Below are 25,519 nucleotides of genomic sequence, written 5' to 3'. Positions count from 1 at the left end.
AAAAAGTTCAAGTTAATTGACTGGTATTAGCACCTATAGGGCGTGAAACGATTGCCAAAAGCAGATTTGTTGCTAGATTGCCTAACCAAAACAGGAAATATCCTGAAGAAAAAGAAATGTTAAGTGACCTATTATACCAGAGAGACTGTTGTTTTGTTGAAGGAGACGACGCTCCATGTGTGGACGTATTCTTCGATTTCGAAACTGTTTCTCGCTCACCGTCATAGTTACTTTACACACATCCATATTACGTGTTATAATTTGCTGCCCACTAGTAGCAGAAGGCTGAAAAAGGAAGAATGATGGTGTATAATATATACACATGAATGATCATGAAATACGTGTAAAAGCAGCCGAATCTCACTAATTCAGTGACATAAGCAGCAACTTAATGATGAAGAAATACTTTCGAATATAAGTATGACTGCAGCTTACTACTCTGAAAGTGAGAGAATATAAACACACCTTTCATGCATGAGAAGAATATATTTCTATTTTTGTCTGTTCTTATTATGACAGGAACTTTCCTTGACACGTAACAACTTTGTAGGGAGACTAATGTTTCGTACTGCCTTCCACTTCATTAAACTTTCTAATATTTTTTTAAAATTTTATTTAATTTAAATTTTTAAGAGTTTTCACATAAAAAAATTTGGAGACAATGCTCTTTGTAGTTGGAATGAAAGCTCACAGCTAAGTGACATATTTGCCTTGCTGGAATTTCACAAACGCTCAGAGACAAACACGTTCACATGCGTAAATTCCCTCATAGGACGAACTTTCTGATGTAATGCTACAGCAGTACCTAGCAGTCCGGGAACCTCCCTGTTATGTGAAACAATGCGAGGCACAGTACCGTCATGTCACAAACAGTTTAAGATGTCGAAGAGCACAATATGAGTTTTCATTTTTGACTTCAAAGTTATAACTAGCTGCAGGAAGATCACGTCATTTCCTTTCAGGCATCTCCCGAAATGTCATTTACGCTGCGCAAAACGAGAAAGGCGAGCGTCTCTGATGCGTGGACATAAACCCACTGGCGTCTGCATCGCAGCTAAACAGCCTCGCACAAGACGTGTCGCGGTGTAGACAGCGACAACGATGAGCGAGACTGGCACTGCGCAGCTGCTGCGCGAGGCCGTTTTGCGCGGTGTCGGCTCGCTTCGAGATGCGCCGCGGCTGGCAGCTGTGGCGGGGCGGACCATGGAAGTAAGAATAGAGGGAGACGCCGTGACGTCACAGCTGTGAAGCTATGTGAAGCCGAGGGTAGCCATCTCAATCCGACCAAAACATTGCTGCTGTAAGCTTGTGTGCATAGGCTTGTCGCTCGCTTTTGGAAGGATTTTGCGCTATTATGGTGACATGTGTGGTGTTCGGATGTACGAATCGTTCTGATTGTGATGCGAAATCGAAGGGAATAACATTTCATATGTAAGTTGTCTCGTTAAGTGTGATTTTACAACTTCATTGTGAATGAACGTGTGCTACATCGGTACTTGTACTATAGCGTGTTTTTCTCCTGTATGATTTTAGATTTCCTAAAAATGAAAGTCGGAAAGCTCTGTGGGAGAATGCCGTGAGGAGGAAGAATTGGCGTGCGTCTAAATGGAGCACTATATGTTCTCAGCATTTCCGAGAAGAGGACATAGACCGAACCTCCCTTTCAACAGTAAGGTTCCGAGAAAATGCTGTACCATCAGTTTTCCCTACACACCCAAAACATTCGCAAAAGGTGTGTTAATTCAAAGAATTAAATTCTTAGTTTTCAAGTTCACGTATCAGTATAATACGTACGTATCGTCGATAATCGAAGTGTTGAGTAACTCACTTTGTCTTCATCATGTACCAAATTAAAACCTAATATTACATTAACTGGCGTAAAGTATAGGCCTAAACAGGACACTGTGTAGATTTGCCATTCTATGTACCGTATTTCAGTAAATATTGGTGGTAATGAACAGTGTTTCCCAGTAGTGTAACGTAACTGAAATGTCCCAGTACGTATTACAAACAAGATGTATTTATGGGGCTTTGGAGGGAGGGTATAGCTAACTTAGTTTTCAGTTTCTATTATTTAGTTTGTGATACACGTTTATTACTGAATTAACAAAATTGTATCGTTTACATTGTAGGCTAGCTCTTCGTAATATTACATTAAAAACTATTTTTAATCAGAAGAAATGCGGAATTTCGCCTTTACGAGATTTTATTGTAAACAAAAACTTTGAAACAACCAATCTGATGACGTTACATACGTATATGGTGCAATTAGCGACTGTAATACACGCAGCGCTATAGCACACTGGCAATGTTTTGGTCTGACTGTCATGGCACCGAGCCACGCCCCCGTGGCTTCAAAACGTAGTACGGCTGGGATACGTAGCGCCATCTCCCCTTATTCTTACCTCCATGGGACGGACAGCCAGCCAGCTGCGTGTGCGGCACTCACCAGGAAGAAGCAGCCGCGCGAGACGGCGTGGCAGTGGCGGATCTCGTGCAGGTGGTCCTCGAACAGCGGCGCGTCCAGCGCGGGGTCGCTGGCCGTGCCGTAGTGCATGTCCACCAGCTCCACCTGCCGACAGGCGCGAGTCACAGTCAGAACAACGTCCACAAATGTAGGCTTATAACACTCCTGTCTGCTACTGCTATACCATAACCTCGAAACTGGAGGCACTTTGCAAACAGAATTATTATGTTAGAGTAGTAATGGTATAAAGCAACAGAACAGTGTTACCCTCTGAGAGGAATTTTGCTAGGTTGACCGTGTTGTACCTAACGGGAATAGCTTATCGGAAATGAAAGTCAGAATTACGTAAATATTTGAACAGTAACAAACAATATTTTTGCCTAGCTATACTGTTTAAAGAATAAGGAAAATGGTCGCCAGCCTAATTAGGCAAGAGGAAGATTAACGTTCTCGTTTAAGGAAGTAGGTATAAGTAACTAAAAAGGACAAACACAACCTAGACATGGCCACACGCGAGTGCAATGAACTCTGACACATACATATGTTTACGATAAGATTGACACTAACAGTTAGAGCAGCAGAAACTATTTGCAAATTTATAAGAGACACCGAAACACACTATTACTTTCAGGCTTTAAAGAAATTATGGTTTTTATAATTAGTGGTCTTTCCGTTACTTGTTACCGAGCAATAGACAAACTGTGGATCCTTTTATACTATTAATATGCACTTCTAATACACAAGAGAGACAAACACTTAGCAAACATGAGTATATAACGTTTCACAACTGCAGCTTTCCACTTTTACTACAGTGAGACACAAAATTAACATATATGTAAGATACTGACTCACCTTCTACGATTTACAACAGGCAGTAATGCCGATGAGCAAAACGCTAAGACCACTTACTTCAAATCGTGTTGGTCTACTTCTGGAACGCAATTCCGCACTGATTCTACAGGGTGATCAAAAAGTCGGTTGTTGTTGTTGTTGTGGTCTTCAGTCCTGAGACTGGTTTGATGCAGCTCTCCATGCTACTCTATCCTGTGCAAGCTTCTTCATCTCCCAGTACCTACTGCAACCTACATCCTTCTGAATCTGCTTACTGTATTCATCTCTTGGTCTCCCCCTACGATTTTTACCCTCCACTCTGCCCTCCAATACTAAATTGGTGATCCCTTGATGCCTCAGAACATGTCCTACCAACCGATCCCTTCTTCTGGTCAAGTTGTGCCACAAACTTCTCTTCTCCCCAATCCTATTCAGTACTTCCTCATTAGTTATGTGATCTACCCATCTAATCTTCAGCATTCTTCTGTAGCACCACATTTCGAAAGCTTCTATTCTCTTCTTGTCCAAACTATTTACCGTCCATGTTTCACTTCCATACGTGGCTACACTCCATACAAATACTTTCAGAAATGACTTCCTGACATTTAAATCTATACTCGATGTTAACAAATTTCTCTTCTTCAGAAACGCTTTCCTTGCCTTCAGATGGGAAACCCATCAACTACACGTCGAAACCGTGGCTCATACCGGGTGATGAAAAAGTCAGTATAAATTTGAAAACTGAATAAATCACGGAATAATGTAGGCAGAGAGGTACAAATTGACACACATGCTTGGAATGACATGGGGCTTTATTAGAACCGAAAAAATTAAAAAAAAATTACAAAATGTCCGACAGATGGCGCTTCATCTAATCAGAATAGCAATAATTAGCACAACAAAGTAAGACAAAGCAAAGATGATGTTCTTTACAGAAATGCTCAATATGTCCACCATCATTCCTCAACAATAGCTGTAGTCGAGGAATAATGTTGTGAACAGCACTGTAAAGCATGTCCGGAGTTATGGTGAGGCATTGGCGTCGGATGTTGTCTTTCAACATCCCTAGAAATGTCGGTCGATCACGATACACTTGCGAATTCAGGTAACGCCAAAGCCAATAATCGCACGGATTGCGGTGTGGGGACCTGGGAGGCCAATCATGACGAAAGTGGCGGCTGAGCACACGATCATCACCAAACGACGCGCAAGAGATCTTTCAAGCGTCTAGCAATACGTTTTTTTGTTACAATAAAACCCCATGTCATTCCAACCATCCGTGTCAATTTTTACCTCTCCATCTACATTATTCCGTGGTTTTATTAAGTTTTCAAATTTATATTGATTTTTTCATCACCCGGTATGAGCCACGGTTTCGACGTGTAGTTGATGGGTTTCCCATCTGAAGACGCCAAGGCGGCAACGCATTCCATACCTGGCTGTGTATTCGCTGGTCTGGTAGATCCAAGTCTTTGAGTCAGTCAGCAGCATGTATCCCGAATGGCTGATTCCTGAACAGCCGTTCAGTGTTTGGTTGGACCACTGCATTAAATGCCAGTGAGTGAAGTGATGCTGAGGTTCTAAATGACTGTCAAGCCAAAAGGATATGTCGTCGAATCCAGAGCGGTGGTTCACCAGCCTCTGCACACAGACTGTGAACTGGCCTCACCCGAAAGTCTTCACTCAATATCTGAATGCCCTCATGGTGGACAGCGTTAACATCTTGAGGTAGGAAAAATGGGCCGAACCACAGACCACACTGCCACAGTATAAACGAGATCGAACAAATGTCCTATAGCACTGCAGGAGATGGAACTGTCAGCTCCCCACGATTTTCCGCCAAGAAAAAGCAAAATATTCAATGACTGGAAGCCCTTTCTTTTTAGGTCTTCCAAACGTGGGAGGCAAGTTAATTTAGGCTCAAATAATAAACCCAAAAGCGCACATTTTTCTGTACATAAAATCTTGTTGGTTGAAACTTTGATGAGGACAGTTAAAATTGACACATGTAGTCTTCTCTGGTAGGAACTGAAAATCAGTTGTCTTGGCCCAGGGTTCCAGTCTCTTGATGATCATCTGTAATTGCCTTGTCACCTTTGTAAGATTGGAGGAAGAGTACAAGACTGCAAAGTTATCCACAAAGAGCATTTGACAGGGCAACTGTCTGCAGTGGAAATTCTATTGATAATAGCCGCAAACAATGTGGTGCTGAGTACACTGCCTTGTGGGACCCCATTCTCTTGAACATAGACAAGGCTTCACCATGCGACATCAAAAGCACCGGTCCTCGCGGACGGATGCTATGAGAAACGGCTGACGTCCACATAGTCCCCATTCATGAAGTTGATGGAGGATTTTGTACCTCCAAGTAGTGTGATATGCTTTTTTGAAGTCGAAAAACATAAAAACCAATATGGTCTCTGCGTAAAGACTCCTGTATCGCTGTCTCCAGTACAATTATGTTGTCAAGGTTGGAACTGAAGCGACTGAAACCGCGCTGGAAGCAGCTCAGGTGACCTCGGGATTCGAGCAGCCAGATCAGGTGGCAGTTGACCAAACGTTCAAGAGTCTTACCCCTACTACTGGTGAAGGCTACACTCCGGTAGCTGTTTGGGGTGCTGTGGTCCATGCCTGGTTTCCAGAATGGAATTAATACTACTTCCTCCCAAATCATGGGGTACTGTCCATCAAACCAGATCTGACTGAAACAAGAGAGGAGCTGTCCTTTCGCTTTACGGTGCAGATGACGGAGCAAAGTATAATGAACCTCATCAGGTCCTGGAACAGTGTGTCTGGCTGTGGACAGAACTGATTCCAGTTCCCATGTGGAGAGTGGAAGGTTGTAGACTCATTCATTATGCGAGAAGAAATGGAGCTTCCCTATTTCTGCAGTCCTAAGGGACACCTGAAATACAGGAGCTCGTCTGGATGACGCATTGACCGTAAAAAAGTATTCAGCTAAAACCTGAGCCATGTCTTTAGGCATGTCCACGAAGACCCCATCTCTCGACAAGTATGTAAAGGGATGTGTACCGCCCTTGCCTGAAATCCGCCTTATTGATTTCCAAACATGTACAGTGGAAGTGGATAGGTTAATGGAACTTATGAATTCCTTACAGGGAGCCCTCTACCGTTCTTTTAACACTCATGTCGCATGTGCTCTCGCAGATCTGAAGGCAGGAAGGTTTTCGGTAGTTGGACGGTGTTTGAAGTTCCATAGAGCTGTTCGTCTGGCGCTAATTGACAATCGACAGTCGTCATTCCACCAAGGTACAGGTCGTCGTCTGAGGTGGTTGCTGGGCAGGGGGATGGACTCGCAGCCCACTGGATCTCTAAATGATATGGGCCACCGTCTCCTGTGCACAATCCGATTTTTTTAAAAGTAGCCTGATGACTGTACAGCAACCAATTTGCCTTTGAATTTTCCATCTTCGTGGTGTCCTGTCGGTCATCGTCCGACTCGGCAGACGGATTCACACTGGGATGTGGTCATTAGAATCTGAATCTATAGCCACCGCCCACCGAACCGAATCTGTTATTACTGGGATACAAAAACAAAGGTTAATGGCTGGAAAAGATCCTGGAGCTGTGAAAAAGTGTGTCATATGACTCGAGTTCAAAAGGCTGATATTCTCACAAGGGACGAACCGCTCGGTAATTCAACTCCTGGAGCAAGTGATAGCACAGCCTCACAGAACACCGTGTGCACTGAAGTCCCTCACTTGGAGGATTGGGTGAGGAAGTGTCTGCAGGAGTTCTATTAGTTAGTCTGCATCCAAAGGATCATGAGGTGGAAGATATAAAGAACTCACTGAAACCTTAAATGGTGCTAGTACTTTCACGGCAACTACTTGTAAGGCAATTTTAAGAGGGACATGAGAGGAGTGACATCTGTCATCAATGAAAACAGCCACTCCACCTTCAGCCCTGTCGCCGGGATATCCTCCTTGCTGTAGTGGTGGTAACAACTTAATGCAGGTGTGACGGTGACTTTAAAATGAGTTTCTTGCAAGGAGATGCAGAATGGTTTCTCCTGCACCGTGAGGTGTAATTCTGTCAAATGTGATCGGTATCCATTTAAATTGTAATGCAACCCAGGGGGCCACTGATTAGCGATGGATAATCTCCCACCTGAGAGGGAGAGAGGTCGCCGATTCGAAGGTTTAACTACCACTTACTTCTTTGAGCTACTTTTTGAAGGACGTTTTCCCTTACTTATCTGAGGAGTTGCTTGCTTGGGTTGAGGGGGCCCCTTGATTTGCTTCTGACAGCGTGCAACGGTATGTGGCTTATGATGTAAGCCCATCGCCGACAGCTTCTGAATGATATCTGGATCGAGTGTAGTTTTCTCCAGAGGTACACCAATAAGTGCATGTGGTCGTATTTGAATCAGTGATTTTAGTTCGTGTGCAGGCATCACACTTGGTGAGTGGCTTCTTGAGGGCCGATGCAAAACAAGTAGCAAAAACTGGACGTTGCATAGCTTTGAAAGCTATTTTTAGGTTCACCATAGGTTATGTGACTCTCACACTGTCTGCTCCATATTGGGTGATCCTCAGAACAGTTTATACACACATAAAAAAAAGTTTTGCATCAACCCAGTTTCCAGAACTCCTGAAGGTAGACACTGAGTGTGGATATTGTATCACAGACACAGCCACTTTGACTGTTCAGACATGTCACTAAACCCGCCCAAAGATGTAAACAACCATGCATGACAAGCGCCTGTGAGATGGAGGGGTCCGACAACCGATCAGTTCCCGTAGTTCCATCAGGAAGGAAGTACACGGCTCGTGTTGTCTGTAGTTCAACCATGCCTAGAAAGCAATATCGCGTTTCGATCGCGTCCACATTGTCACTTTGTGCCAGGAAGGGTTCTCAACGAGGAAGTGTTCAGGCGTTTAAGAGTGAACCAAGCGATGCTGTTCAAACACGGAGGAGATACAGAGAAACAGGAACTGTCGATGACACGCCTCGCACAGGGCCGGCCGGTGTGGCCATGCGGTTATAGGCACTACAGTCTGGAACCGCGTGACCGCTACGGTCGCAGGTTCTAATCCTACCTCGTGCATGGATGTGTGTGATGTCCTTAGGTTAGTTAGGTTTAAGTAGTTCTAAGTTCTAGGGGACTGATGACCACATATCTTAAGTCCCATAGTGCTCAGAGCCATTTGAACCATTTTTGAACCACCTCGTTCAGGCCGCCCAAGGGCTACTACTGCAGTGGATGACAGCTACCTACGGATTATGGCTCGGAGGAACCCTGCCAGCAACGCCACCATGTTGAATAATGCTTTTCGTGCAGCCACCATGCAGCGCGGTACAGAAGGGCCCATAAACATGCCAAATGGACCGCTCAGGATTGGCATCACGTTCTCTTTACCGATGACTGTCGCATATCCCTTCAACGAGACATGTTTGCAGGCAACCCGGTCAAGCTGAACACCTTAGACACAATGACCAGCAAGTGCATCAAGGTGGAGATTCCATGCTGTTTTGGGGTAGCATTATGTGGGTCCGACGTACGCCGCTGGTGATCATGGAAGGCTCCGTTACAGCTGTAAGATACGTGAATGCCATCCTCCGACCAATAGTGCAACCGTATCGGCAGCATAGTCGCGAGGCATTAGAATTCATGAACAGCAATTCGCGCTCCCATCGAGCACATCTTGTGAATTACTTCCTTTTGGATAACGACATTAAAAAAATGGTTCAAATAGCTCTGAGCACTATCAGACTTAACATCTGTGGTCATCAGTCCCCTAGAAATTAGAACTACTTAAACCTAACTAACCTAAGGACATCATACACATCCATGCCCCATGCAGGATTCGAACCTGCGACCGTAGCGGTCACGTGGTTCCAGATTGAAGAGCCTAGAACCGCACGGCGACACCGGCCGGCGATAACGACATCGCTCGACTTGAGTGGCCAGCATATTGTCCAGACACGAACTCTAACGAACATGTCTGGCATAGGTGCGGTAGTGTTCTCGCTTCCCACGCCCGGGTTCCCGGGTTCGATTCCCGGCGGGGTCAGGGATTTTCTCTGCCTCGTGATGGCTGGGTGTTGTGTGCTGTCCTTAGGTTAGTTAGGTTTAAGTAGTTCTAAGTTCTAGGGGACTTATGACCACAGCAGTTGAGTCCCATAGTGCTCAGAGCCATTTGAACCATTTTTGTCTGGCATAGATTGAAAGAGGCTGTTTATTGACAACGTGACCCACCAAACACTCTGAGGCATCTACGGCGAATCGCCGTTGATGAGTGGGACAATCTGGACCATCACTGCCTTCATGAACTTGTGGATAGTATGCCACGATGAATATAGGCATGCATCAATGCAGGAGGACGTGCTACTGGGTATTAGAAGTACTGGTGTATACAGCAATCTGGACCACTACCTCTGTAGGTCTCGCTCTGTGTGTGGCTTTCATGAGCAATAAAAAGGGCGGAAACGAAGTTTATGTTGATCTCTATTCCAATTTTCTGTACAGGCTTCGGATCTCTCGGAACCGAGGTGATTCAAAGTATTTTTTTATGTGTGTATATTTCGGAGGAAGTGTGCAAGAATTGCCTGATTCGTGAACTGAGCCTTCACAATTTCTATTCGTAGCCCTCCCATTACATGACATATTGGTATGGCCAGATCTTTGACATCTGAAGCATCGCATTGCGTTAGGAACCAATGGACGATCTGTAAGACGGATATAGCTTGCAAGAACGTGTTCAGGTAATTCTGGAGCGCTATACGTTGGAATAAATGTAGCAGATTTTTCCAATGTGCTATTGAATCTGCTCATATAGTTCTGCATTTCCCTTACGCCGATATCCTTCTACTCGTCACATAACTCTGCAGGGTCGCTCTCCATTATATCAGAGGAGGTAACAATGCCTTTAAAAAAGTTAAGGGTGTTACGCAACTCAGCCTCGACTGGGTTTTCGCCTAAGACTTTACATCCAAGAAGCTTAGGTAATTAGCAGTTTCAGTTACAAGTGTTCCATTACGAAGTCATTTGAAACATTTTAGGGAGCCAGTAATATCCTCCAATTTCTTGTTAATATAGAAGGGGACACCTTCACAAAGGTTGCAATGTTCTCTTTATTACAATGAAGGTGTTATGGCACACATGCTCTGTTACTTGTACTATGAGTCCGAGACTTCGTTTTGGGAGATCTGACCAACCGAGCTATCTTTGATGTGTGGTTGTCGGTACTACCTGACCATACGCCCGTCCCATCAGGAGTAGTAGTTTGACGAAATCGTTCCATGAGGATCCCAGGAGACGCTAGGCAGAGCATGCCTGAGCAAGCCTTATACAATTTTATGGTGGCAGGAATGGCTGTAAGCACTATGGGACTTAACATCCGCGGTCATCAGTCCCCTAGACTTAGAACTAATTAAACCTAAGCAACCGAAGCACATGACACACATCCATGCCTGAGGCAGGATTCGAACCTGCGACCGTAGCAGGCTCGCGGTTCCGGACTGAAGCGCCTAGAACCTCTCGGCCACAGCGGCCGGCGAGGGTGGCAGGAGCCTCAGAGGTTGCCCAATAGAGACTACTTAAACTCAACATTTATTCACCTGCTGAGCACACAGCACACTTTGAGGATGAGATTCTCTTTTTTTTATAGAGGTTTGTAGCTTTCTTGTGGTCCAGATGGTGAAGCCAAGGTCCCCGTTCTGCAAAGTACACAACATTCCACGGTCACGCCGCACTGTGATCGCTGAAGCATGCTCGCAGCTTATGATAAAAGAGGACTGGCGGCGCTTACCATTCCCCAGTTCAGGAACCTGGGATCTCCAAGCTCCTACCAAACAAACGAGACCTGAGCCCGTGGGGAGGGGTGGGGGGGGGGGGCGAGTAATTTACAGGTGGTTGGTTTATGGGCGCGGATCTGGCGCCCAGTAGCGTCCCGACTGTGTTTCATCGGGTTCAGAAAGGCGTCCCGACTGTGTTTCATCGGGTTCAGAAAGGCCGAATTTGATGCACCTCAAACCACTGCAGCACGATTCTGGCCTTGTAACAGAGACAGTTATCCTGCTGGAAAATGCCATCACTGTCACTGAACACATCAGGCATATGGGGGTTACAAGTGGTCCCTAATAAGGTTCACGTAGCGCACACCTGTCACTAGCCTTCGGTTAGTACGACAGGTCCCCTGGAAGCGCACGTGAATGTCCCGCATAACATAACACTGTTCCCATCGGCCTGCGTCTGTGGCGCGCCGCATGTTTCGAAAAGCTGTTCGCTTGGATGACAGCTTATCTGCCCACGACCGTCGACCCGGTTTAAAATAAAGGGGATTCATCAGACCAGGCGACACGATTCCATTGTTCTGCTGTCCAACTTCGATGATCCCATGCCCACTGTAATCGTAATTGACGATGTAATTGGGTCAACACGGAAACACGTCGGGCTCCTCTGCTGCGAAACACCATGTAAAACACTGCGCTGAACTGTGTGCTCCAGAACACTCGTGCCTTCGCTAGCACTGTACTCAGATCTGCCAGAGAGCGCCGCCTATCCTGCTTTAGAGAGCGGGCAAGCCTCCGATCCCTACGTTCTCTGGTGAGATATCGACGTCCAGCTTCCTGCCGCTTACTCGTGATTTCAACATTCCTTAACCACATTCCAGAGATGGTCACGACAGCTTCACCGTTTTCGGCATGCTCGCTCCCAGGCACTGGGCCACAATAATCTAACTTTTGTCCAAGTCACTTAAGTTAGCGGATTTCCCAATTTGCGCCACTTATCGTCGCTACAATTCCCCATTCGTCTCTTCTCCGCTCACATACTGCTATTATTGCATCATGTGCCCTCAGCATAAAACCTCGCGGTGGGGAGTGGTGATACTGTTATGGCTCATCAGTGTATTTACGCAGCTTGAATCTCCTTCTACTCATGTTGCCTTTTTTCGAGTTCAAATCGTTTAGAATTGTTGAACGGGTGAAATGACGGAATGATGGAAGGTTGCCAGAGAAGAAAGAAAAATCATCTGAGTATGAATAACAGCAGTCAGCCTTGTAACTTAGGTAGAGACGTACACCGCAAGTCGGTTTCGTCACTCCTTTAATAGGTTGTTCACATTGAGAAACTTCTTTTTTCACGCCCACTGATTGCAAATTGGAGCTAAAAAGCAACGCAGTTACGTGTCGTCAGTAAGCAAAGAGGCCCAATAAACGTCCTCGAACGTCAAGCAAGGCACAGTTCCAGATTGAGAAGGGCTGCAGACAGCAGGCTTGAAAATGGCTCTGAGCACTATGGGACTCAACATCTTAGGTCATAAGTCCCCTAGAACTTAAAACTACTTAAACCTAACTAACCTAAGGACATCACAGACACCCATGCCCGAGGCAGGATTCGAACCTGCGACCGTAGCAGTCCCGCGGTTCCGGACTGCAGCGCCAGAACCGCTAGACCACCGCGGCCGGCACAGCAGGCTCATGTTGCTGTTTTTGTTTTTGTTGTTATTGTTGCTTTATGGCGGAAGACAGCTGAAGTCGTAAGTGGCCGTGTCAGAAATTAAAATGATCAATTAATAAACGAATTTGAAGTCGATAATTTTCAGAGCCTAATCGAATAGAGTACACGGATAGCTACAAACGATCAGTTCCCCTTTGAGGAGGTAGCTCACACGGTTGAAAATTTAATTTCCTTCGTCATGTAACTACTGTGAATAAAAATAAAAAACTATCTACAGATCGTGCTGTATCCGCTAAAATACCTGCTAATTTAGATGGAAAACATAGGTTAAAACGTTAACGGTTATAAAATCGGCATTGCCTCAGAAAACGTTCCAGAAAGTACTTAACAAATGACGGTGACCGAAACGAGAGTGCCCAATACGCAGCCTAACAATAGTATCTCCTCGCGACGACACAGGTGACAGGAAGTTGTCCAAACTATTGGGAGGTAGTTAATGTCACGTAATTTGTCTCGATATAGAGAAGACCAGTTTTCATGCTAGAGTTGCACAATGTTCCTACGTAGGGCAACACACAGATCATCTGAAGGGACAGAATAGCTAAAAGGTGTAGGAGGTCGGACTGCAGCCTTGGAAGCAGCATCGGCTGCTTCATTCTCCGTCACTCTGACGTGACCAGGGAACCCACATGAACATCACGTTGGCTCCATCATAAGCGGACGAGTGGAGGCATTCGTGGATTCATCGTGCTAAGGGGTAGTATGTGCTAAGGGGTAGTATGTGTACATACGGTTCACGTCCACGCTGTCGCGGCATGCTACCAGTGTTAAAGACTGCGATGGAGCTCCGTATGCCACGGCAAACTGGCTGACACTGACGGCGGCGGTGCACAAATGCTGCGCAGCTAGCGCCATTCGACGGCCAACACCGCGGTTCCTGGTGTGTCCGCTGTGCCGTGCGTGTGATCATTGCTTGTACAGCCCTCTCGCAGTGTCCGGAGCAAGTATGGTGGGTCTGACACACCGGTGTCAGTGTGTTCTTTTTTCCATTTCCAGGAGTGTAGAATTTGGCACTTTTGGTGACAGTTGGTAGCCCCATGCCCTTTCTGACGTCGACCAGGCAAAAATCTGCGTACTCCTTCTGTCTGCGTCCACTGTAGATCTGATGTTCAAGTGTAATTTATTTTCTAACTCTTTGCGTTGGGTGCATCTCCGGTGGGGTGTGGGCGCCATTCTAGTAAGTCGTGGAAAGCGCCCAGTAACCACATACACAGGCTGGTCAGCTTACCAGCCCTCGTCATTGCTTTGAGAGGACGGATCAGATCTTGCAGCAGCTGCTCGCACTCCCTTGCCACGCAAGTGGGTGCTGTGTCGCTCTCGGCTATCCCCAAAGGTTAAATGTTTACTCCATATGATACAGTTGTTATTAATTTTGTTGGGAAAGAAATGTTTGTTTGGAGCATAGCGTTGGATGGAAATGAATCACCGATTCCAGTTTTCAAAAGAGCATTTGCAATTATTCCAAAATAAACCGCTAATGTGAAATTCATACTGCTGCAATCATAAACATAGCAATCTACACAGATACTCCGGAACCCACTGTACGGTGCGGAGGGTACCCTGTACCACTTCTGGTCACATCTTTTCCTGCTCCACTGGCTAACAGAGCAAGGGAAAAACGACTGTTAGCATGCCTCCGTATGAGCCCTAATTTCTCGTATCTTAACTTCGTGGTAATTACGAACAATGTATGTAGCCGGTAGTAGAATCGTTCGGCATTCGCTATATATTCTCAACAGCTTTTCTCGAAAAGAACGTCACCTTCCGTCCAAGGATTCCCATTTGAGTGTTGTTCGAACCTACCAGTAACAAATGTAGCAGCCCGCCTCGGAATTGCTTTGATGTCTTCCTTCAGTCTGACCTGGTACGGATCCCAAATGGTTCAAATGGCCCTGAGCACTATGGGACTTAACTTCTGAGGTCATCAGTGCACTAGAACTTAGAACTACTTAAACCTAACTAACCTAAGGACATCACACACACCCATGCCCTAGGCAGGATTCGAACCTGCGACCGTAGCGGTCATGCGGTTACAGACTGTAGCGCCTGAGCCTGCTGTTTGCAGCCCTTCCCAGTCTGGAACTGTGCCTTGCTTGACGTTCGAGGACGTCTATTGGGCCTCTTTGCTTACTGATGATACGTAACTGCGTTGCTTTTTAGCTCCAATTTGCAATCAGTGGGCGTCAAATCAGAAGTTTCTCAATGTGAACAACCTATTAAAGGAGTGACGAAACCGACTTGCGGTGTACGTCTCTACCTAAGTTACAAGGCTGACTGCTGTTATTCATACTCGGATGATTTTTCTTTCTTCTCTGGCAACCTTCCATCATTCCGTCATTTCACCCGTTCAACAATTCTAAACGATTTGAACTCGAAAAAAGGCAACATGGGTAGAAGAAGATTCAATCTGCGTAAATACACTGAGGAGCCAGAACATTATCACCACTCCCCACCGCTAGGTTTTATGCTGAGGGCACATGATGCAATAATAGCAGTATGTGAGCGGAGAAGAGACAAATGGGGAATTGTAGCGACGATAAGTGGCGCAAATTGGGAAATCCGCCAACTTAAGAGACTTTGACAAAAGTTAGATTATTGTGGCCCAGTGCCTGGGAGCGAGCATGCCGAAAACGGTGAAGCTGTCGTGACCATCTCTGGAATGTGGTTAAAGAATGTTGAAATCACGAGTAAGCGGCAGGAAGCTGGCCACAAGGATCCCAAATACTCGAGTAGTACTCAAGAAGAGGTTACACCAGCGTCCTATAGGCGGTGTCTAATACCGGTGAACCACTATTTAATAAAATTCTCCCAATAAACCCAAGTCGATTATTCGCCTTCCCTACCACATTTGTCGCATGCTTGTTCCACCTCATATTGCCTTGCAACGCTCCGCCCTGATGTTCAAACGACTTGATCGTGCAGACACGACACTAGTAATACTTTATCCGAACTTTACAGGTCTGATCTTCACACTCATCTGCGTTAACTTACATTTATCCACATTTAGAGCTGGCTGCCATTCATCGCACCACTGATAAATTTTGTCTAAGTCGTCTTGTATCTTCCTCCAGCCACTCAGTTTCGACACCTTACCATGTACCAATGCCATTTCTGATGCTTGGGAAAAGATACAGCTTAACATAAGTTATGAACGCAATGTAACCGAACTGTAAATGAAGAAGGTCTTGTTAATGGCAAGCATAGCTTGAGAGCATCATCCTATTTTCAGTTTCGTATATCGTTAATTGCATTTATTCTTTACTAATGAGATATTAAAAGGCAGCAGTACAACAGCAGCTACAAGTCGGCGAGCATTCGGTGCGTGGTTCAAGTTGCTGGCCATTCCTCATAGGTCGGGAAGCACGACGCCTATTCATCATTCGGCGAACATTCGCTCTGTATTCGCGAAGTTTAGCGTTTCTGGCAGAGCATCCAGTTACTTCATCACCTCACTCGGTTGTGGGTTCCAGTTAAGGTCTGCCACGTATTCTCATCCGTCACGACAGAGGCATTACACTAATCCGACATATCCAGTGCCGTATTATTTCTTTTTACGTCCATTGACTCCACTCCCTATTCCCATTCATTTCATTCTAGAGAAATGACGTCAGTGCATGCGTCTTGGACTATAGTCCACTGGATACCATGAATATGCTACTCTCTGCAACATTGTATTTCATGCCAGTACTCCAGCTGCCCTTACACGACAGGTCACCTGTCACACTAGCCACTTCACGGATTGACTACAATAGTGCTGGAACAGTGCGTCCCGATGTGCAGTGATATAATGACAATTTCAATTGACATTAGTATCTACACTCCTGGAAATGGAAAAAAGAACACATTGACACCGGTGTGTCAGACCCACCATACTTGCTCCGGACACTGCGAGAGGGCTGTACAAGCAATGATCACACGCACGGCACAGCGGACACACCAGGAACCGCGGTGTTGGCCGTCGAATGGCGCTAGCTGCGCAGCATTTGTGCACCGCCGCCGTCAGTGTCAGCCAGTTTGCCGTGGCATACGGAGCTCCATCGCAGTCTTTAACACTGGTAGCATGCCGCGACAGCGTGGACGTGAACCGTATGTGCAGTTGACGGACTTTGAGCGAGGGCGTATAGTGGGCATGCGGGAGGCCGGGTGGACGTACCGCCGAATTGCTCAACACGTGGGGCGTGAGGTCTCCACAGTACATCGATGTTGTCGCCAGTGGTCGGCGGAAGGTGCACGTGCCCGTCGACCTGGGACCGGACCGCAGCGACGCACGGATGCACGCCAAGACCGTAGGATCCTACGCAGTGCCGTAAGGGACCGCACCGCCACTTCCCAGCAAATTAGGGACACTGTTGCTCCTGGGGTATCGGCGAGGACCATTCGCAACCGTCTCCATGAAGCTGGGCTACGGTCCCGCACACCGTTAGGCCGTCTTCCGCTCACGCCCCAACATCGTGCAGCCCGCCTCCAGTGGTGTCGCGACAGGCGTGAATGGAGGGACGAATGGAGACGTGTCGTCTTCAGCGATGAGAGTCGCTTCTGCCTTGGTGCCAATGATGGTCGTATGCGTGTTTGGCGCCGTGCAGGTGAGCGCCACAATCAGGACTGCATACGACCGAGGCACACAGGGCCAACACCCGGCATCATGGTGTGGGGAGCGATCTCCTACACTGGGCGTACACCACTGGTGATCGTCGAGGGGACACTGAATAGTGCACGGTACATCCAAACCGTCATCGAACTCATCGTTCTACCATTCCTAGACCGGCAAGGGAACTTGCTGTTCCAACAGGACAATGCACGTCCGCATGTATCCCGTGCCACCCAACGTGGTCTAGAAGGTGTAAGTCACCTACCCTGGTCAGCAAGATCTCCGGATCTGTCCCCCATTGAGCATGTTTGGGACTGGATGAAGCGTCGTCTCACGCGGTCTGCACGTCCAGCACGAACGCTGGTCCAACTGAGGCGCCAGGTGGAAATGGCATGGCAAGCCGTTCCACAGGACTACATCCAGCATCTCTACGATCGTCTCCATGGGAGAATAGCAGCCTGCATTGCTGCGAAAGGTGGATATACACTGTACTAGTGCCGACATTGTGCATGCTCTGTTGCCTGTGTCTATGTGCCTGTGGTTCTGTCAGTGTGATCATGTGATGTATCGGACCCCAGGAATGTGTCAATAAAGTTTCCCCTTCCTGGGACAATGAATTCACGGTGTTCGTATTTCAATTTCCAGGAGTGTATATTTTTCATAGTGTGACTACCACTTTATTTTCTCTCTCTGAAGCGCTCTCTCTCTGTGCGTCTCTCTTTTATTTTCCCCTCTGTTTTTCGGCCTTCCGACTCACGCCCCCTCCCCCACCTTTAACTCAATAAAACAATTAAAATGTTATATAAGTTTCTCACTGCTGGCAATATTGCTATTTTCTGCGTTTTTGGCACTTACTTACTAGCTTCCAGTACACGACCTTTGGTTAGTGTTTACAAAGTGTATGCGATGTACGCGTGAAAGGAAAAAAAGAGGCTGTGACACATATTCACAGCAATATTAAAGTCCATTTTTCCACAAAAACGTACAATAAAATAGTGTTTTTTCGGACTTGTGTTATTCCACGATGCCGCAGGTTATCTAAAAGCCGAACTCAAAAGACATACACGTCTCATTAATGTACATATTTCACCTAAACGAGCAGTGAAAATAAAATAAATTGTGAGTGGTCGGACGAGAGATGTAGTTTCAACCGTCTGTTGAAAGTAATTTCTTTTGAAATATGGGCATGTCTTCACACACTAAAAAGTATTACTCTAAGAACGACGTGTTTGATCTTCAACGGATGTGACATGACAGAAACATGAAATATAGCGCAGGTTTCCTCGCTGGCACACTGCAGCAAAACTGCTCGTCCACGTTCGTCGTAACTGGCACGCTGCCCGCAAGAGCCATAGCAACGAGGGCGCCACTGGGTCCTCCTTTTTGTGGGCCGCTACCTCTGCCGTGGCTGTGCCAACACCGGGAGCCATCCAGCAGAGTTTATCAGGCGGAGACTCCTGGAAACGTAATAAGTTGAGCAGGCCGAAGAGCAAGCCAAATATTGCAGCCCGTATTTGCGCAGCTGCGGAACTGGAATGTCGGCGCGGTCGTTGCCAGTCGGTCGGACGTATCACGGCTAAGTTATATTAACAAAATTAACATAGACGCATCGCTCCTACCAAATGAACTATCGCGTAGAATATTTGGAACTGCAAGAATTTAGAAATAAAGTTATCACTATAAATCAAGCTTTCTTCATGTTACAATATTTATTCAAGATCTTTATATTTGAATTTATGGACTGTCTTAATAGTGCCATAGCGACAGGTTTACAGGTTGTGTGTTTTCCACGTGCTGAACTTACGCAAACAAGGAATGGTATCAGTTAAAGACATTCGCTGCAAATATTTCACAAATATAGTACTTGCCATATCTCATTACACCAGGAGTTGCATATAGGTACCACAGTTCTCCATTCACGTCGTGAGAAAATCAAGTCGTCATATTTCTCATGTCCATATTTTCGTCGTTATTGACATAAAGTAACCGCTGCCACTGTGAGAACTGTACTTCCACTTGCTGTTCCTACGGCACCTCTGGACTGAATTTATTCTGGAGGAAGGTGCTGTGGCAGCAGACTTCGGACATCGTACCGCCTACTGCATCGGCATCCCACTTTACGTCGAACCATCACGGGATGCCTGCATCACAGGGTGTATATTCACCAGGAAAGCCTACGCTGTCAGTGTTGCCAACACAACACACCATCAGGTCTCCACCAACGGCCGCCAGGCACCGTTACCCGTTCGCGGAGCCTGCAGAACAGCTTCACCTGAGGTCACAGCCAGCCTAGGAACTATTTTGCTGTGCCTGGCACGTGATTACAAATAGTTCTGGCAGATACATACGCAATCGGGCTTTATATGGCGGCGCACCGCTCGGAAGGATACACATCACGAGTGTTGGATCCCCTCCTTCGAAGACGACAGACTGCAGAACCTGGGGTACTCTCAGGGTGAAATCTCCATCTGCCTGTCAGTTCGTCTGACCCGGACCCTAAATTCCTTGATGCCCGTACTCTCACCATGGAGATACGAAAGTATCTACCTGGTGCTCCCATTTCCCAGATGATTCCTCACAGGAACTCAGTCCTCATCAAATTTCCTTTCCCTCCTTTCACACAGACCTCCTCTGTAAACTCCCGCACATTGTGTTTGGCCACCAAGCATCCCTGACAGTCTTCCTTTCCTCTTCCTCTCCCTGTCAGCCCCAGATTCCCCGTCGTCCCCCAACTTACACGGCCATGATCACCAAGATCATCACAGTGATCACAGAGGATGAGGTGCTGGTGGAAGTGAACTCACACCCATACTCTGAAATCTGCTCTGCCCAATGCATTCACAATGCCTCCAATCCCACCTATCTCGTGCGGGTCTTTTCAGAGTCCACCCCCTCTATTGACTACCTTCTCACCCAGGATGCAATGATTTTTCACCATCGCCACCTGGTTTAATCCTCCAAATACGCTCTCAATCCTACCACTGCCACTGCTGCCTCATGTACAACGATCACCTGACCGCCAACTGCAAAAATCCTCCCGCTGGCCCTCACTGCAAGGCCTCCCACTATCTTATAAAGTGCTCCAACCTCGATACCCCACATTCCTGTACCACCTGCAATGGCCTCCATCCCACCAACTGCCAGAAGTGTAAAGCTAGACCCCTCCTAGCACCCTTGAGCTTACTGTCCCTGTCTGTCACATTGATCCCCCTATCCACCCCAACAATTCCCTCTGTCTATGCCCCCCCCCCCATGGCTGAAGACATCATCCAGTTTCTCACCCTTTTTAGCGCCCCCACACCCTCTCTTTCCCCCCACTCTGCCTTTCACCTGACTACCTTCGCCACTTACTCCCACAACGAAGCCCCGTTGATCTTCACCTGCCTCGACACCCTAGTTTAAGCCTCTTCCCTCCTCTCTCTTCAACCCCCCCCTCTCTTCCCATCATGGCGTGGCAAGTGTGTCTCATCCTATTTCAGAACATCCGTTTCTTCCTCACCAACAAATACCTACTAATGAACATCCTCTCCCACCACTGAGTCGATACCTTCTGAATGAAACCTTTCTCCAGTCCAACCATACTCTCTGCACCTCTCCCTATATGATCCACCGCATTGACCCTCATGGTCCTTGAGTGCAGGGTTGATCCATCATTGGCCACCTTACACATATCCCTGCCCAGCCAGAACCACTCCTCATTGACCCCACCGAACACCTTATCCTCAGCATATTCTTCCCCTCCCTTACTATTATCTGGGCCACCATCTACGTCCACTTCACTGCTCCTCTTTCCTATGACTTCATCTCCCACTTTGACTGCACCTTGTCCACGTATGTGATTGCCACTGACATCAACATCCATAGTCGATCCCCAGCTGCCCTTGAGTGTTGGCATCAGTTCCTCTCCACTATCCAAGGTGACATTGTTCCCCTTCCCCAGCACACCCATCCCGAATGTGACACCACCACCCACGTTGTCACTGCCTCCACCAACCTCCTTCGGTGTATCACAGTCAACATCCTTGACCCAACAGGTAGCGACCACCGCCCCATCCTACTCACCATAACGACTGCTCAACCAACCCCTCCCTCCCTCTGCCAGATCCCAGCCCAGCACCCCCTGCCAAGTTCGTCCATGACTACTGTCATGCCAACCTGGGATGCCTACTGGACCTCCATCGCCACCTAGGTCAAAAGCTACCCTCTTACCTATCACTTTCCTGATGATATAATCCACATATCTTTCCTTCAGAAGTCAATTACTGATGCTGTGGAGGCTCATATTCCTACTAAATCCAACCACCTCCACCATCCCACCCTCCCTCTGCAGGCTGTCTTCCTCCTCCGTGAATCCTGCCACTTCCATTGCTCCATCCTGTGCACTCGTGAAAGGGATACACTCCTACACCACTGGCAATTATAGTTACGGAACCTTATTACAGAAAAGAAACGCTGGGACTGGCGCCAGATCTGTACGACTCAACACCACCCTCCCTACCAACTCATCCAAGTACTGGTCTGTCCTCCACCGTCTTACTGGTTCCCAGTCTGCACCACATTACCCCTTTCTCCATAATGACTGCCCCCTTCCCGACAACCTCAGTCAGGCCAACCATATCACTTCCCACCTTTCTGAGGTCTTCTCTGTTCCTGATGATCCCCACTTTGATTATTCTCTATTCCCCACTGTCATGGAACATGGCGATACCTCAGTCGCTCCACTTGCTCCTAGTCTCCAGTACTTTGGGCAGTTCCCCCTTTGACATCAACACTCCAATCATAGCACACAACATTAAACTTATCCTCAGGTCCAAATGCAGCATGTCCCCTGGTCACGACTGTGCCACCTGCTGCCACCTTAGAGAAAGCCCCTTCTCTTCCCTGACTGTCCTTGCCAGTCTATATAACGTCATCCTCTCTACAAGGATCTACCCCAACCTGTGGAAGATGTCCCACATCCTCTTATTCCTCAAACCCAATAAACCCCATTCCGTCGCCTCTTCCTATCATCCCTTCTGCCTCACCTCCATCTTCAGTAAGGTCTTCAAATCCATCCCAACCCGTCATACCCATCAGCACCTTACTCAACACCACCTTCTCCCCCTTACCCAGTGTGGCTTCTGACCCTCCTTCTCTGCCAAAGACCAACTCCTTAACCTCGTCCACCTCCTCTCCCTCCAGCTTCACTCCCATCGCTCCACCATTTTTGTTTACCTCGACCTCATAAATGCCTATGACCACATATGGCATTCTGGTTTCCTCTTCAAACTCCGAACCTACGCCCTGCCTATCAATTCTGTCTGTCTGGTCACTTCCTTCCTCTGACGGCGTCCTTCCTATGTCACCCTCCACAACACCAACTCTGGTATCCTTTATCCCACTCTTGGTGTCCCCTGGGCTCCATCCTCTGCACTTCCTTCCTCTGATGGCGTCCTTCCTATGTCACCCTCCACAACACTACTCTCGTATCCTTTATCCCACTCTTGGTGTCCCCCTGGGCTCCATCCTCTGACCTCTCCTCAATCTCCTGTACCCTACCGATATGCCCAAGCCACCCTCTCCTTTAACAATATGTTGATGACACCACCTTCCTGGCTCTCTATCCTACCGTTCAACGGTCCCAATGCACCCTCCAAATCCATCTCAACCAGTTCACCACTTGGTGTAACCGGTGGTTCATTTGTCTCAACCCCTCCAAAACCCAGGAAATCATCATATTCTGCACCACCTTCTGTCTCCACGATTTCTACCTCCACACCCCACCCCCTGATTTCCTCCTTCCTCTCCACCCCCTACCCATTGCCATGCCTCTATCGCTGCATCCCTCCATCTCTCCACCTCCACATGCTCCATCTCCTTCATCAGGGCAATTTTAAGTACCTTCTCCTCCTGGATGTTGAACTTCGCTGTGACATCTACCCTTCTTTCCAACTGTAACTTGGCCTTGTTCCTGCCCCTCCCAGGGCCATCCTTTTCCTCTCCCCTCCTTCTCCCAGAGTGGATTTTCTTCCTCCCCCCCCCCCAAGTCCCAGCACCTCCACCTTAACTGTGTCCCTCCCAAATCCTTCCCTCCACAGGCCGTCTACCCCCTCCCCACACAGGATCTGCCAAGGACATGGAGATGAGGGTGAAGGGAAGAAGGGAGTCCCTTCTTCCCTTCTCCCTAGACTCCATGCTGCTGGCAAATCCTGCGTTGACTCATCGTCAGTGTTGTGTTTGGTGCCGTTCTCCTGTGCAATGAGAGCCTCGATTTTGATTGTGTGCTACACTTGTACATACTATTACATCAGTGATCGTTATGTGCTACGCCATCCATCGCTACTTTTATGCTCCAGCATTACTTCGCCTTGTGTTTTCTTGCTGTCCCAGTGTGAGGATTTTTATGTGCAATACTTTTTTAAGGTGTTTGCCTCAATTTTACAATCGCCTACTCTTTTTCTGTTCTCTTTCATCATGTTCTCCATTTTTATATTTATGCACGCCATATTTTGTCTTTGTAATTTTAAATGTCTTCTGTTGTATAATTAATGTCTTTCGGCTGAAGAGTAGCGCATATGCTGCTGCCAGCTTGCCCAAGATGGGCATTGAAATACAATAAAGGAAAAAAATATATATAAAAATCGGAAGGATACATCATGAGGGTTGGATCCCCTCCTTCGAATACGACAGATTACTGAGCCTAGGTTACATTCATGGTGAAATCTACATTTTCGAAGCATCTGTTGCTGTGCGTCCATCTGTCTGTCTGCTAGAACCGCCACACAGTGCTCGCCACCACCTGCTGCTGTAGTCGTCCGTCCATCTGACTGCCAGCCTACCAGCCTGCCTCTTCGCCGCCACCACCGTCCTTCACTGCTGCCATCCTGTGCCACTGCTGTCCTTTGCTGCCACCACAGTCGTCACTACTGCCGCCGTTTCTCGTTCCTGCCGCCGTCGCTGTCAACACCATCACCATTTTCATCCCCCACTTGCACACCACCACCATGTCCCACTCCACCAGCTCCATTATTTTCACCTCCTCCTCATATGCTCCCCCATCTCTGCCCCCATCCTCGTACTTCCTGCTCTCCCTGTCCACTCCACTCTGCACCGCTTTCTACTGTTACTTCCCCCAACCCTCCCTCACCTTTAGCTGTCGCCCCATCACCATCTGCTGACTTCCCACAACTCCCTGAACCACCTACGATAGGCTCCCAGCTGGCACGGATTTCCACCATGATTATGAAGCTTAGCCCCGTGGTCACAGAGGCTGAGGTGTTGGCGAAACTAAATTCCCATCCCAACATTGAAATCAGCTCAGCCAATTGCATCTTTAATGATACCAGGCTGACTTACCTAAAGCGGATATTCACCAAATCCTTCTCCTCCATCGGCTGCCTCCTCACAAGGGAGCCCTCATCTACATCGCCATCATAAAGTGGACCCCACCCATTCCCCTGTCCAATCCTACCGCTGTCAATGCTGCCAAAAGTATAATGACCATGTCACTGCCACCTGCAAGAGCCCCTACTCTCCACTGTAAGGCTTCCCACTTCTTGAAGAAGTGCTCCAAACTTACCTCTCCCCCTCCTGTAATACCTGTAGTGAAACCCATCCTACCTACTCCTTGAAATAATAAGCAAAACCACCTCCTGTCACCCCTGAGCTCACCGACCTTGTCTGCCCTGTCGATGACCCCATCCACCCCAACAACTCACTCCACCATCCCCCTACTGCAGAGGACATCATCTGCTTCATCACCATTGTCCTCCAAAACATCCACCCCTTCCAGTGCTTCCACACCCATTCCCAAATCCCCCTCACTGACAATTCCATCTTCAAATCTTACCACCTATGCCATTTACTCCCACAACCAGGCCCACTTCACCTTCACCCCATCACCACCCTCTTCCAAGTCTCCCCTCCCATGGCTCGACAACATTGTTGTATTCTGTGTCATAATATCCACTCCCTGCCCACCCACAACCTCCTCTTGCTCCACACCCTCCATCGACACCGCATGGATGCCTTCATCCTAAGTGAAACTTGCCTGCAACCCCTTTTCTCCATCTCCACAGCTCCTTACACCCTTCACTGCACCGATAACCTTTACCCTCTGGCGTGTGGCAGGGTTGCCCTCAGCCACCTCAAGCACCTACCTGTTTGG

The 25,519-nt window shown here is 47.5% G+C and overlaps 1 protein-coding gene across 1 annotated transcript in view; it reads right to left on the bottom strand.

Annotated features, from left to right (window-relative positions):
• Positions 1 to 25,519, bottom strand: part of LOC126101510 (NACHT and WD repeat domain-containing protein 2-like) — a 1,881,963-nt gene that overhangs the window by 134,905 nt on the left and 1,721,539 nt on the right. The window contains exon 7 of the mRNA XM_049912154.1: positions 2,450 to 2,572. Within this exon, the coding sequence (XP_049768111.1) occupies positions 2,450 to 2,572 (123 nt within the window). The remainder of the gene's footprint in view (positions 1 to 2,449; positions 2,573 to 25,519) is intronic.

This window comes from Schistocerca cancellata, chromosome 9, assembly GCF_023864275.1.
Source record: "Schistocerca cancellata isolate TAMUIC-IGC-003103 chromosome 9, iqSchCanc2.1, whole genome shotgun sequence".
NCBI lineage: Eukaryota > Metazoa > Arthropoda > Insecta > Orthoptera > Acrididae > Schistocerca > Schistocerca cancellata.
Note: the sequence above shows the minus strand (reverse complement) of the source record. Positions and strands in the feature narration are given on the sequence as shown.